General features: G+C 40.4%; 1 protein-coding gene across 1 annotated transcript in view; it reads right to left on the bottom strand.

Annotated features, from left to right (window-relative positions):
• Positions 1-8,226: 8,226 nt before the first annotated feature.
• GUCY1B1 (guanylate cyclase 1 soluble subunit beta 1) overlaps positions 8,227-12,711 on the bottom strand; it is a gene marked incomplete at its 3' end in the record, with an annotated part of 35,709 nt that continues 31,224 nt past the window's right edge. The window contains exons 11-13 of the mRNA XM_079534738.1: positions 11,783-11,937; positions 11,352-11,478; positions 8,227-8,250 (exon numbers count right to left, since the gene is read on the bottom strand). Of these exons, the coding sequence (XP_079390864.1) occupies positions 8,227-8,250; positions 11,352-11,478; positions 11,783-11,937 (306 nt within the window). The remainder of the gene's footprint in view (positions 8,251-11,351; positions 11,479-11,782; positions 11,938-12,711) is intronic.

The raw sequence follows: 12,711 nt of genomic DNA, 5'->3' as shown, positions 1-12,711 counted from the left end.
TAACAAGCACCAAATGACTCAGAACTAAACACAGCTCCAGCCAACGAGCTCCTCCTGCCTGGGAATGTTTTATCTCAGAATCACAGAATCACAGAATCACCCGGGTTGGAAGGGACCTCAAGGATCATGTAGTTCCAACCCCCCTGCCTAGCAGGGCCACCAAACATCCACATTTAGATCAGGTTGCTCAGGATCCCGTCCAACCTGGCCTTGAACACGTCCAAGGACGGGGCATCCACAACCTCCCTGGGTAGCCCGTTCCAGGGCCTAACCACTCTCCTTGTAAAGAACTTCCCCCTGACATCCAACCTAAATCTTCCCTCCTTCAACTTGGATCCATTTCCCCTAGTCCTGCTATTGTCAGCCCTTTTGAAGAGTTTACTCCCCTCCTGGGTGTAGGTTCCCTTCAGGTATTGATAGGCTGCAATGAGGTCGCCCCGCAGCCTTCTCTTCTCCAGGCTGAACAAGCCCAACTCCCTCAGCCTGTCCTCATAGGGGAGGTGCTCCAGCCCCCTGATCATCTTAGTCGCCCTTCTCTGGACCCTTTCCAAAATCTCTATGTCTTTCTTGTACTGAGGGCTCCACACCTGGACACAGTACTCCAGATGGGGCCTCACAAGAGCTGAGTAGAGAGGGACAATCACCTCCCTGTCCCTGCTGACCACCCCTCTCCTGATGGAGCCCAGGATCCCATTTGCCTTTCGAGCTGCCAGAGCGCACTGCTGGCTCATGTTAAGTCTCTCGTCCATCAGGACCCCAGTTGCATATAAACAAATAATAAATACTAAAATATGATAGGATCAAACTATCTGGTTCATTGTAACTTTTCGTGCAGAGTTAAATTTAAAAAATACTAGACAAACTCATTTCTTCTTCAGCCAGCTCTGTTTGGATCCCAGGGTTACTGCTGTTTCAGAATGACTTGGTTGAGACCACTAACTCAATCAGAATTAGCGCTTTGTAACCCAGCAACAGCATTGCTGAAGTTGGGATGAAGTTAGGATTTACGGTTTCTTTTCCCTAATATTTACAGCCTGCAATACTTTAACTGTTTTTGAGTTGCTGCCTGCCCCCCCCCCCCCCCAAAAAAAAAACCCCAAAACAACAACGAAAAAACAAACCAGCAAACACAAACTCTTCCTGCTAAATGTTGGGAAACAAGGAAGAAGCTGATTCACAAATCCATGAACAAATGCCTCTGCCTGACTGTTGTCCAAAAAATCTTTGTTGGGCTTGCAGACCAGGTGCATGTAAACTATGCCTATGAACTCCTGTAGACTGGCATGAACACAGTGAGTCTCATTTGTCTTAACTGTGGTGCCATACCTAGAGAATGGGAATTGCACTCTCAGAAGAGCATCTCGTTGTATCCTGACCTCCTCAGCACAGACACATCAGTGCCATTGCTACAATCTGTGATACATGATAGGCTGCACATCACTCCTCTTGCTTTTGTCAAGTCACTAAAGCCATTAGAAAAGCATTGATACATCCAAAAAGATGCAACCACTCTGGTGCAGGAACATACAGTGATTTCCTGAGCTGGGGAGACCCCAGGGGTGCCAGCAGAGAGAAGGGCTGAGGAGGCATGGGCAGGGCTAGGAGGAAGGGTGGTCCTTTCCTGTGCAGACACACGGCACCCCAGGGAGCATTGCAGGCTGGGTGGACAGCCTGCAGGATGCAGCAGTTGTCAGGAAGGCACACAAGGAAGGCTGCTGTCACTGCCACTGCCAATGGTGGCTGTTACACACTCACAAGAAGCACCAGTCGTGGAATCCACTAAAAAATTGCCATGTCTCTTCTGTGTCCCCCACGGCCTTTTCAGCCTCAGAAATCTGTGAGAGGTATGCCCAGGCAGAGCTGCTCAGCACAGGGACTTGGCTTTGGGAGCACGTGGGCTGAGTCCTGAGGAGCACAAGGGAATTGGCGAAGGAGATTGACCAGTGGTATTGTGCTCTGCCATCCCTGGGACAGATGTGTCACTCAGCCACTACACAAGAAGCCAGCAGCTAGAAAGAGGGGACTTAAGAGATAGAAGGGAATGGAAGCACGTTTCTGCTTGGGGTGACACGCAACTCCCTTCTCTGACTACCTCACCCTTCCAGACATCATTATAAAGCAGATACAAGATTCTGGAACCTGATGGACAAGCAAAAAGAGGTGTGGATGAAGATCCAGCCAGGTTGGAGGAGTCACCTAGGGCTAGTCAACCTGATCTCATATCGTGACCATTTCTGTCACAAAAAAAAAGGAATTGTTGTCATTCACACTCGTGATTCCATCTGAGAGGAACAGAGCCTGATAATGTCAACTGGACCCGACCTACAGGGGAGTCTGTTGCCTCCCTGGGGGCTGATCATTACCCATTATTTGTTTTTCACATTGCCAGCAACGAGGCAGCAAAGGGAAGTCCAAAAGCAAGCAAGAGTGAATTCGGCACAGTGGAAAAATTGATTAAAGGCTCAAGGGCCCAGTAATGTTTTCTCTGTCCTTTCAGTAGCAGTGAATAATATTCACTGAAAGGAGTAGGCACACCTAGTTGATGCTAATGTGGCACTGAAGTTGATGGCACTGGCAAACTTTCGGTGTTTTTTTTTTTTTGGTTTTCTTAATCATGGGATGAACAGCAGAGATGCTATTGCAGGGAGAAAATGAGGGAGTCCCCCGGTTTGTTCAGATTGGAGCAGAGCAGGCTGAAGGGAGGCCTGATGGTGGCTGCAGGAGCGGAGGACAGTGCTGAGCTCTGCTCTCTGGGAACAGTGGCAGGGGCTGAGGGAACGGCATGGAGCTGTGTCAGGGGAGGTGGAACAGTCTTTGCAAAGAAATGGGCAAGAAGGGCATGGTGCACAGAGCAGGAGCTGTGGCTTTGTCCTCTCAGCTGAGCAGAGCCCTCAGGAGCAGACACCAGACTAGAATGGCACGCTTTCTGTTTTCTTCAAGATGGTGAAAGTGTTCTGTATAGATTTTCTGGCAGTTTATTTCAGCAGTTAATTAGAAACCATGAGGTCATCTGACAGAGACCAGGCTCTGCCATTAGGCAGGAACAAAAGGACGGGGATGGGGTGATTGGGTCTGGTCTCAGTGTGGCAGTAGCTCTTTGTTTTGCTGCTTCTTTCTGAACAATTTATTGAAGAGATTTTAGCCTGGTGAGGTCAGAAAGTGTCGTGAGAAAACAAATCAGAGACTTTTTAAAACGTTGGGTTCAGTTTGGCTCCTTTTCACAGGGTATGGCATTCTATCAGAAAGCAATGTTTCTTAGTGCTGCGGCACTTTAGTGCCGGGAAAAATGTTTTTAGATAAGGAAGTACTGCAGTTTGAATGTGACACATCTGGGAATGCAACAGGCAGTGGAGGTTGCCTACAGTTGTAGTGCTGTTTTCCAGCTGAAAATACAGGGCAACATTCACCCACAGATAACCACAGTGGGAAGGTCAATAATGTTCAATGATAGCACTAAGTGAAAAGCCTATTGAACAGCCTTTCATAAGTAACTGTTGACTTTTTCTTGGTGTCTTGGAGTTAATTGCAGCTTAAGAAAATACTGACACCTCTAGATGAACAACAAACCTTACGTTTGATTGAGCTGCACGAGCACATCTACGGTATGAGCTGTAGGTGACAGGACAATGTTTGTGATCTGAGAGCCTTCTTTTTGAATTCCAGTTGGAGCTCAGCTGTTCTCCTCCTGTTCTTAGCCAGGCCCTTACCGTTTCCCATCACCTTTTTAATAATTGTGCTTCTAAGGATGCTTCCACATTTTACATTTACCAGAAAAGAAGGCATGCAGGAGCAGTTTAAGAGCCCACTTTATTGGGATTACTACAGTATTACCTGTATTACAGCAGTACTTGTGTTATAGACCTAGTGAATGTTGTCCTTCTCCCTGATACAGGCTGAGGCAGCAAGGAAATGAGCAATGTAGCCTCCACGGAAGTTCAGACAAGCTGTTGATGTTTGTGTTGATGAAAGGGCTGAAGCTGGAAACACTGAACTCATTCAGGTTTATTTCTCTTCTGGAAACTATGACCATGTAAATTTTGAGGCTTTTTGCTAGTGCTGCCTTTTTTGGTTTGTTATTGCTGTTGTTTTTTTTAACTGAGCTTAGGAACTATTCAGCTAATTGTTCTCCAGTTTGGGATCATGATTAACAACCCTTGGAAACTATTGAATACCTTCAGTCTTTTCTCTCCACTCAGCTCAGTTCTGTCATTTTATCACAAGTCTGTTGCTTGAGCTCTAGACAGGATGCCATATTTATCGGAGTGTAAAGTCAATCTTGGAATCACCCTGACAATCTGCAGTACATAAAAAAATGCACAGGGTTAATGCCAGATGTCCAGAATATGAACAGGTAGAATAAATGTGTGCTGGCACACAAAGCCACTTCCCTGGAGCGTGCAATTGTATTGTAACCTAAAACTTGCATTAGGTGTTTTACATACATTGAAATCTCCACAACCACTTCTGAAAAGAAGCTATTAATAAAGGGAATGTCAATCTGTGGGACATGGTATCCAGGGAAGAGTCTGCAGTACAAAACCTCTCTAACAGAGGGTAAGGTTCTTCATCCCAGAACAATAATTTAAAAAACATTATTACATTTCTGGTCATCTTTATCTCCAAAATAGTCACACTGGCAGAAGGACCCAATGATCATTATGATGAAAACCAACATTAGCCTTTTCCTCCTAACGATAACAGCAGTGATTTGGTGGTGACAGCATATGTTGTTGCAGGTTTTCCACAACTGTCATCCAAAGCTGGTCAGAGGTCTGAATAATAATAGAGAAAAAAGTGCCTTTTATGTGCAGTTTTAAATTGGTGAATTGAACCTTTTTTTCTTTCTTTTTTCAGTTTCCTTTGCTTGGAGATGATAAGCCAACACAGTGACAGAATTCACCTACTATACCCCATCAGCATTTTCCCCCTTTTCCTTCCCGTTCCCTTTCTCTCCCCTCCATGACCATTTTACACTTCATGGCAATCATACACGTCCTTTAGAATACACTCTTACCATAGCGAACTGAAACCATCGGGATGTGGGTGCCTCAGCCCCTGCTCTTGCTCCATGGAGATGAGTGTTATTGAAATGGCTATCAATGTTCCAGGTGCACACTGCAGTGCATAGCTAGGCTGCAGCAGACTCATGTTTGTTTGCTTTAGATTTTACAGGAGTTTTATTCATAGAAAATGCTCTGAGGTCTTCAGGTCCACCCATCCCTTATTCATATCAAGGGTTACCATATTGTTTCCTGTTTCCTTCTTTCTGTATATGATTGTCTTTCAAACCTGAGCTTGTAATTAGCCAGATAAACTTTGCACTCCAGCCTACATGAAACACCACAACCAGGTCACAGAAATATCAACCTGTTTTTTTTACACCTTTGTCTTCGTGGCTCTTTCCTGAGATATCCTTTATATGTGCGTGTAGCGATATATAGATAAAGGTACAGATGTAGAAATATGGATATGTAAAGAGCTGGATGGATATTTTGGTGCTAATGGTGCCTTTGTGAACAATAGAAATAGAAATTTCCTCCACAACACTGAAAAAACAGCAGCCCTACAGCAGCAGATAGGGAAGGATGAATTAAAACTCCTCTGGGCAATAGCTTTTATTAGACATATCAGCCTAGCCACTTTTAACTTTAAAAAGCCAAGATTTTATGGAATTCTGCATGGGGAAGGTCTATAAACAAAGGCCATACTATTAAATCACCTCACTGGGTTGTGAGTCCTTATAACATAACTTCTAAAGAATGACACTATGTGCTTATTAAGCTTGCTAAGTGTTTATTGAACCTAGTAAGAGTCCTGCTGTTTTTCAAGCCCTGTAATAGATAAAAAGTATATATATTGTCAAGAAACACTAACAACAGTCAGACTACTCAAGTCAATTACTCTAAGAAGCAGAGCAGTCCTCTGCAAGGCCAAGCTTTGTTAGTAATACCATGGAAATGTAAATTCTTTTGATCCAGAAGATTAGTTGCAACCACGCATTCCGTAATTTGCAGTTTCACTGCTGCTTTCGCTTTTCTTCTCATGTCAAACTCTTTTTTTTTAAACAAAAAAATACTAAGATAAACTAGATACACTTATAAATGCCTTTGAAACAGACTTAGGTAAATATTTTGCCTCATGTTTCAACTACAGAACTCCTACTGTGAAAGCAGATCGCTGCATTTAAATCAGAGACGAGAGCACATGTGAAAGAACTAAATACAGGGAAATATTTAATCAAATTTTATTGTTAGCTGTTGAGCTCAGCGTTCACCTGAAGATTTATTTTAATAACAAAAGTGGTCAAATCATACTGATTTCCTTGAGATAAAAAGCACTTAGATGAACTCAGCGTATGAGTTTCTAGTGCTTTAAGAAACTGGTTATGCTACAAAGTAGCTTAACAGGAGCTTTAACACTTAGAAATCATTAAGAAATGATAAACTCAGAGCACTGTTTCTGGCATGTCATCTTAAGTCATCCTGAAGTGTAGTACAAACAGTTCAGTTACTTCACAGTCTTCTGCATCAATTATTTATATACCATACAACCATATTTCTGTATTATTTTGTATTAGTTCTATACAACCATAGATGTCACAAATCTCACGCCCAGGGATCACCACTAAAGTTTTGGCAGGCTCCATCAGCATGAAGGACAAAGAGCTGCTGTGCAGATTAGCAGAGCACGGGCAATCTCTCACAGTGCCAGGAGGAGCTTCTGATGCACAGTGAGTGATGCAAAAGAATGTATGCAGCTCTCCCTTTTTGTTTCCCTACTTTAAACTGAGGATGTGATCCAGGAACCTGAACGCAGGAGACTCTTGAACATATGCACACACTGAAACAAGGACTCAAGAAATGATTTAAATGCGAACCTAGAATTGCAGAATGGGGAATGTGCTTCTTTTGTACCAAATGCAACACTGAAATGCAACTGTCATTGAAAATAAAAGCCCAGAATTTCTAAAGAAATCAGTGGAAAAAATAATTTATTGCAATTTCTCACATTACCATGAAACATTTATACATATATATTCTGTGCTGATAAAGTATACTAGGTACAGACAACTTTTATACACAAAGTAATTGCACTATTCTAATTCATAATGCAAATATTCAGAAAATGCCAGACACAAGAATGGATATTATTCACACAAAAATGCACTGTATGTTAAAACTGTGAAGCATCTGCAATCCCATCTAATTTTACTATGTCTGCTTACAAGTTATATATCTCTTAATTATGCCATGAAGCCAAGAATACAATCAGGTTCTCCCAAGGTATAAAATAAAATCATTTTCTGATTCCAGAGACCAAAACAAAAGGCAACTACGACAACCATGTCCTGGCAGTACACCTGTCAATTTTGAAGGCTCTATCAGAACAGGATTAGAGCACAAGTGATGGCCTACAACAGTCCAGCAATCTACTATTAACATGACAACTTCATTTAGTTAATATAAATCAATGAAAAATATATTGAAAATGAAAAGCATTTCAGTAAATATACATTGGCACAAGGCTCAGTTGGACAAACAACTGCCCCCTTTCAATACAGAAGATGTTTTACATAGTGTCTACAAAGCCAAAATGCTGGATGATGTCAAAAGGTACCATTTTTCTACACAGGGATCAGCAGTGCATCAAGTGTTATTCGCAATATGAACAGGAAGCATGGTCGTAGCAGAAGTAAATCTGATAAACAAGTTTTAAGCAGTAGCTTCCACAATGATGCTCTATGTACTACTTTTTACAAATAGTTCCTTAGGTTCTTTGTTCTGCCAAAAAATTGAAATGCCTCCTGTCTTTCCAGAAAAGTCATTGATTTATGCAACCACTGTACCGCAGAGATGAAGATGTGAAGCATCAGATTGAGTTGTTAGCTGTGGCATGCATATTATACAGTTTGATTCAGTAGTAACTGGTGATAGGAAGGGCCACAGGATTGACATGCAAAAATGCATATTAAAAAAAAAAAAAAAAAGAGCCTGAAATACATGCTCATAGCAGAGAGAGAATACCAAACACTAAGGAAAAAGTAGCAAGCATGCCTGGAAGCAAATGGTGAGTACGATTTCAGGACAAGAGCAACAGACAATGGTACTGCACATAACAATGGCAGATACGAAGTAAAGTAACATTCATAATTCATCCTTACTGCCTGGCTCCCTACTTGGAGACAGTATTGCACCCTGTTCAGGATCCTTTTCCTCTTCCCTCAGCTCAGAAAGTATCTTGCTTTGTTTCCTTGAATGCATGCAAGTAGAATTTGAAAAATAAGGGATTTTCTTTGAAGCAGCAACATAGTGGATCAATGCAGTGACAAAATATGCTTGACAACTTGCAACCAGTATTAGTAAATAACAGAACAGAGCATAGGTAACACACACATTTCTTTTGCATGTGTTGTACGTAGGAATGTAACAACTCCTACATTCCCTGATGGAACTACTGGAGATATTTTGACTTGCTCCCATTAGTAATCTGGGGACATGGGAGAAGAGAAACATATTTGGAAGTGGGGACAGATGGAAACCACAGTCAGGCATCTGAGGTTCTCTGCATGCTTTAGGATTTACAGCAAATCTGTTCCTCCTGAGAGAAGTTGTAGGTGAACCTCTGTTCATGCAAGCAAGCAGACAAGTCAAGGTTGCTTTGGTTCTACGTATATTTCTGATGCAGTTCTGAATATTGCTGGAATGGTATTATGGAATAGAATTCTTTAGAGGGAAGAACAGAGATGCCAACTTAGGAACAAAGTCTGAAGTATGCTGAGCTGCTCCAACCTGATGACATTCTACATGCCCAGTGAAGACAGCGTATTTTAAGCACTGGTTTTATATCACTGTGCCAGCTGTAAGCATTTTGTTCACTTCTCCTATCATATATTGATCACTGGGCTTCAGGACCTGTTAATGCTAACAGATATGCAAATGATGAGATTGCCATTCTGTTAAGTGTAACAGAAAAAGGGAGTGTACCACTAATACAAATCAGTTCTAGATTTAAACACACTGGAGATAGAAAACTTCACAACTGAAGGACAGTCAGAGAAAATATCTTCAAACAGATTTAAGAAATATTTTCAGGGAGTGACCACTCAAGACATTTATTTACTGCATGGATTCTTAACAGATGTTAACGTGCCATATTAATTGTTACTAATGGCTCCCACTGAAATTAATCACCCTGCAAATGATACTAATTGTAAGAATGCACGTGTGTTTGAAAGGTCAGACAGAATAAGTATCTGAAAAGAAAACCAAAACTGTACCTTAGCAAAGTAATTACAATAAGGTAATCAAAGATAAAAAGGTGTTTATTTGATTTCTGCTTTTGGATTACCACTGTTATATGCAGCCTATGAAGTGTCAGAAATAACAGTTCAGCACATCTTAAAGGAGGAAGCCTTAGTGCATCTTTCTGTTTGTGAACAGATGAAATGGTGCAGGGAGTGGAAAAGAATGAAAAGACCATTACAAGATTATCTTCTTTCACCTATCAAAATCACCTCTGAAACAACTGATTATCATTGTCATACACTTCATGAAGTTATCCTTCTAGCTTCCTATTCTCCAAAACTTAGTACAACAAAAAAAGAGATACCTGTGATGGGAGAAGTCCTTATGTGTTTGAGAAATATATGCATGTCTGAATTTAAGAATATACGAGAAAAGCCTAACACAAACTAAGAGAGACTTTTCAAGTGTGCCTAAACTGTGATTTATAACTGTGTATTATGTGCTCCCAAAAACCAGACTGACAATATTTTATTTTTCTATCATGTTTACCATTGTCCCTATGTTTCTCTCTATAAAGCTGAATTATTAGACAATAGTAACAGCAGGTACCTGTCAGGGCCGTTGTCATGATTGACAAAACTGGCTGTTTCACAAGCTCTCTAAAAAGAAGTTGCAATATTTAAAATTATAAACTTTTAGAACCCTAAACACATGTGAAGCTGAACTAAGGAAAATACGCACCTGACTCAATACTCTTCTGAAGCTTTACATTTAACATTACAATATTCCCTGATACAAATGATAGGACGTAACTTATAATGCAGAAAGAATAAGTCTAAGGTGCTCAGTTATGCATATTTCACATAAAAGTATGGATTTGAAAGAACAGTAGCCATGTGAAGTTACACTTAACCTTGATATAAAACAAAATCATACAAGTATGATCAAAAGTGGCACCCAGAATGTTAGCACAACTAATATATACTAAAATACAGACTTCAGCGGGGTTAAAATACAGGCTGTTCCCTGAAGTTTAATAGTGAGAGTTACTACTGAGGGTTACCACTAAACAGCCAATATTCATACACTTGGCTACCAGTTGCATTAAATCTTTTCTAAAGGGCCATAATGGTTTAACAGACTAAATTTCATTTTCAGAGGCACACAAGAATTCAGAAGTGCAATTAAGTCCCTGTGACCTGTACGTTCAGTGAAGGAACTGATGACTTACATTATTCCAATCAGTATTTCTTAGATTAAATACATTGGCTTAAAACTTTTTGTACTTCTACTTTTGGGCAGAATTCAGGCTGTGCATATCACTTTCACACTTTTTTTCTCCCTGTTTGCAATAGGTGGAATGTACACCTGCTAGGCTGGCACAAAGCGATGTGATTAAAGGTAAAACTTTGTTGTTTATTTCTGAGTCTAAATCTCATTGGTTTCTAATAGGATTTTGGTTACTACATGTGCAAACTTCTGAAATTATCACATAAGCTCAAAGACAACTTAGTGCTTGAAGAGCTTCACCCTATTCACAACAAGATTTAGTTTATATGTCAATCAGAAGATATATTTTTATTCTGTGAATTTCTGAATTAAGACCTTCATCACACAACAATTTGTGAGCAAGAAGATCCATCTGAGGTTAACAGAGCAAACCACACATCAGGTTCAAACCTGCCTGTGTGTATTTGTTGGACTGCTGCCTAAATATCTGAAGGCACATTTATTCACTCACAGAAATGGTAAATTTCAAAGTGCTGATAACCAGGCATCGGTTAAACATTATATTATGGGCATTATATTGCAAAGTCTAGCACAGTGGAGAAATCTGTACATAAAGAGATATTTATATTTAAACACTGGCATTCCCTCAAGGACCTCTTGAAATATGAAAGTATTCCTTCAGGGTCTATACAAAACTCCACAGACAAATAGTCAAGGACTTCAATGTGCTGTCAAGATAGTAAATGTTAATAAAAGTGTTGTACAAAACTGTTCATTGCTTCCAGGGAACATTTAGTTTGCAAATGGATCTCAGTGGCTTAAATGTATCATATTTATAACTTGTTTAAAAGAAAAATACACTTTGGTTAGTCATACCTCTGTCTCTGTACTTTTTCGGGACAAAAACCAAACCTGCATTGGTTCTTTTTTACCCTTCATAGAAACTGGACCCCGGTATTCCAGGTGGAACTGAGGATCTGAGTTTTCTGGTGTCATAAGACACCTGAGAATGGAAAGAGAAAAGATGTAATTGTATGCATGCAAACAATACACAATTTAAAATATTAAGCACAAATGTGAGCAAATAAATAGAAGCATCGAGTCTATCTCTAGATCGTTATTATATTTGCATACCAACAATCATGCATCATAATACAGTCTGCCATACAGTTTCATCAGAGCTCATGCACTTCAAAAGTGTGTTAACAATGCCCCATCACTATCAAATCCAAAGGCACATCGATGTCACACAGAAAAAGTGATTTCTTTTTATGTGTCAACACCAGTAAGAATAGTGAATCGCTTACCTGTACGTATACTCAGACACATTGATCTTTCCCTTTTCTCCAGTAGTTTCTGTCCTGCTTGTTAAATTGACAGTATTTCCAAACAGGCAGTAACGTGGCATCCTTTGGCCTATGACACCCGTGACTACCTCACCAGTATGGATTCCTATCGTTATCTTTAGAGAGGAAAAAAAAAGGCTTCGGTATTCAAAATAAATGTAGCTTATCTCATGCTTCCAACTAAACACAGGTATTATGCAGTTTCTGTCTACTAGTTTTATTTCCAGTGCATTACTCTGGCTTCTTCAAAGCTCTGCATTTTGTATCACCTTTTTTTTGTTTGTTTTTTAGTTATTGTATTGCCATGACTCTGCCTCCCACATGAAAGAACAAACCTCATCTTTTTCCAACATGCACCACGCCATGCTGCTGTTATATGCTGTAAAGTAAAAGTGGAGAGAGAGGAATACCCTGTAGGTCTGAGTTTGATGAATGCTCAGAAGCTGCAGAAATCGATGGGTTAGACCAAGAAAAGACTACTGCTCAGAAGAAAGGCCCTATATGAAACCTCTTCACTTCCTTGCTCGCTGACAAGGTGAAACAGACAGACCTCAGTTAGGTCTTAGAGCAATAGATTGCAGCTAAATAACAATACGTATCACAACCAGTTATTTTGTCCTCAGAGCTTTTTGATGAAGACAAGTCAATGGAGTCTCACCAACTCGGTATTAATGCAACAGCATATTTAAAAAGCCCATAACAACAGAACTTCCACTAACATACACTGTTGTTGGAATCACTGCCAAAACTACCTATGGAAATGCACTTTTCTATTTAATGCAATATTTTCCCATGCTGATGAGATCACAAGCATGACTGAAGATGCCAATGAGGGAATACTACTGTTGTATTCATTGAGATGAAAAAGACTCAACTAATTGTACTCGATG

The sequence above is a fragment of the Tetrao urogallus genome (genome assembly GCF_951394365.1).
Source record: "Tetrao urogallus genome assembly, chromosome: 4".
NCBI lineage: Eukaryota > Metazoa > Chordata > Aves > Galliformes > Phasianidae > Tetrao > Tetrao urogallus.
This window is presented reverse-complemented; position numbering and strand designations above follow the sequence as displayed.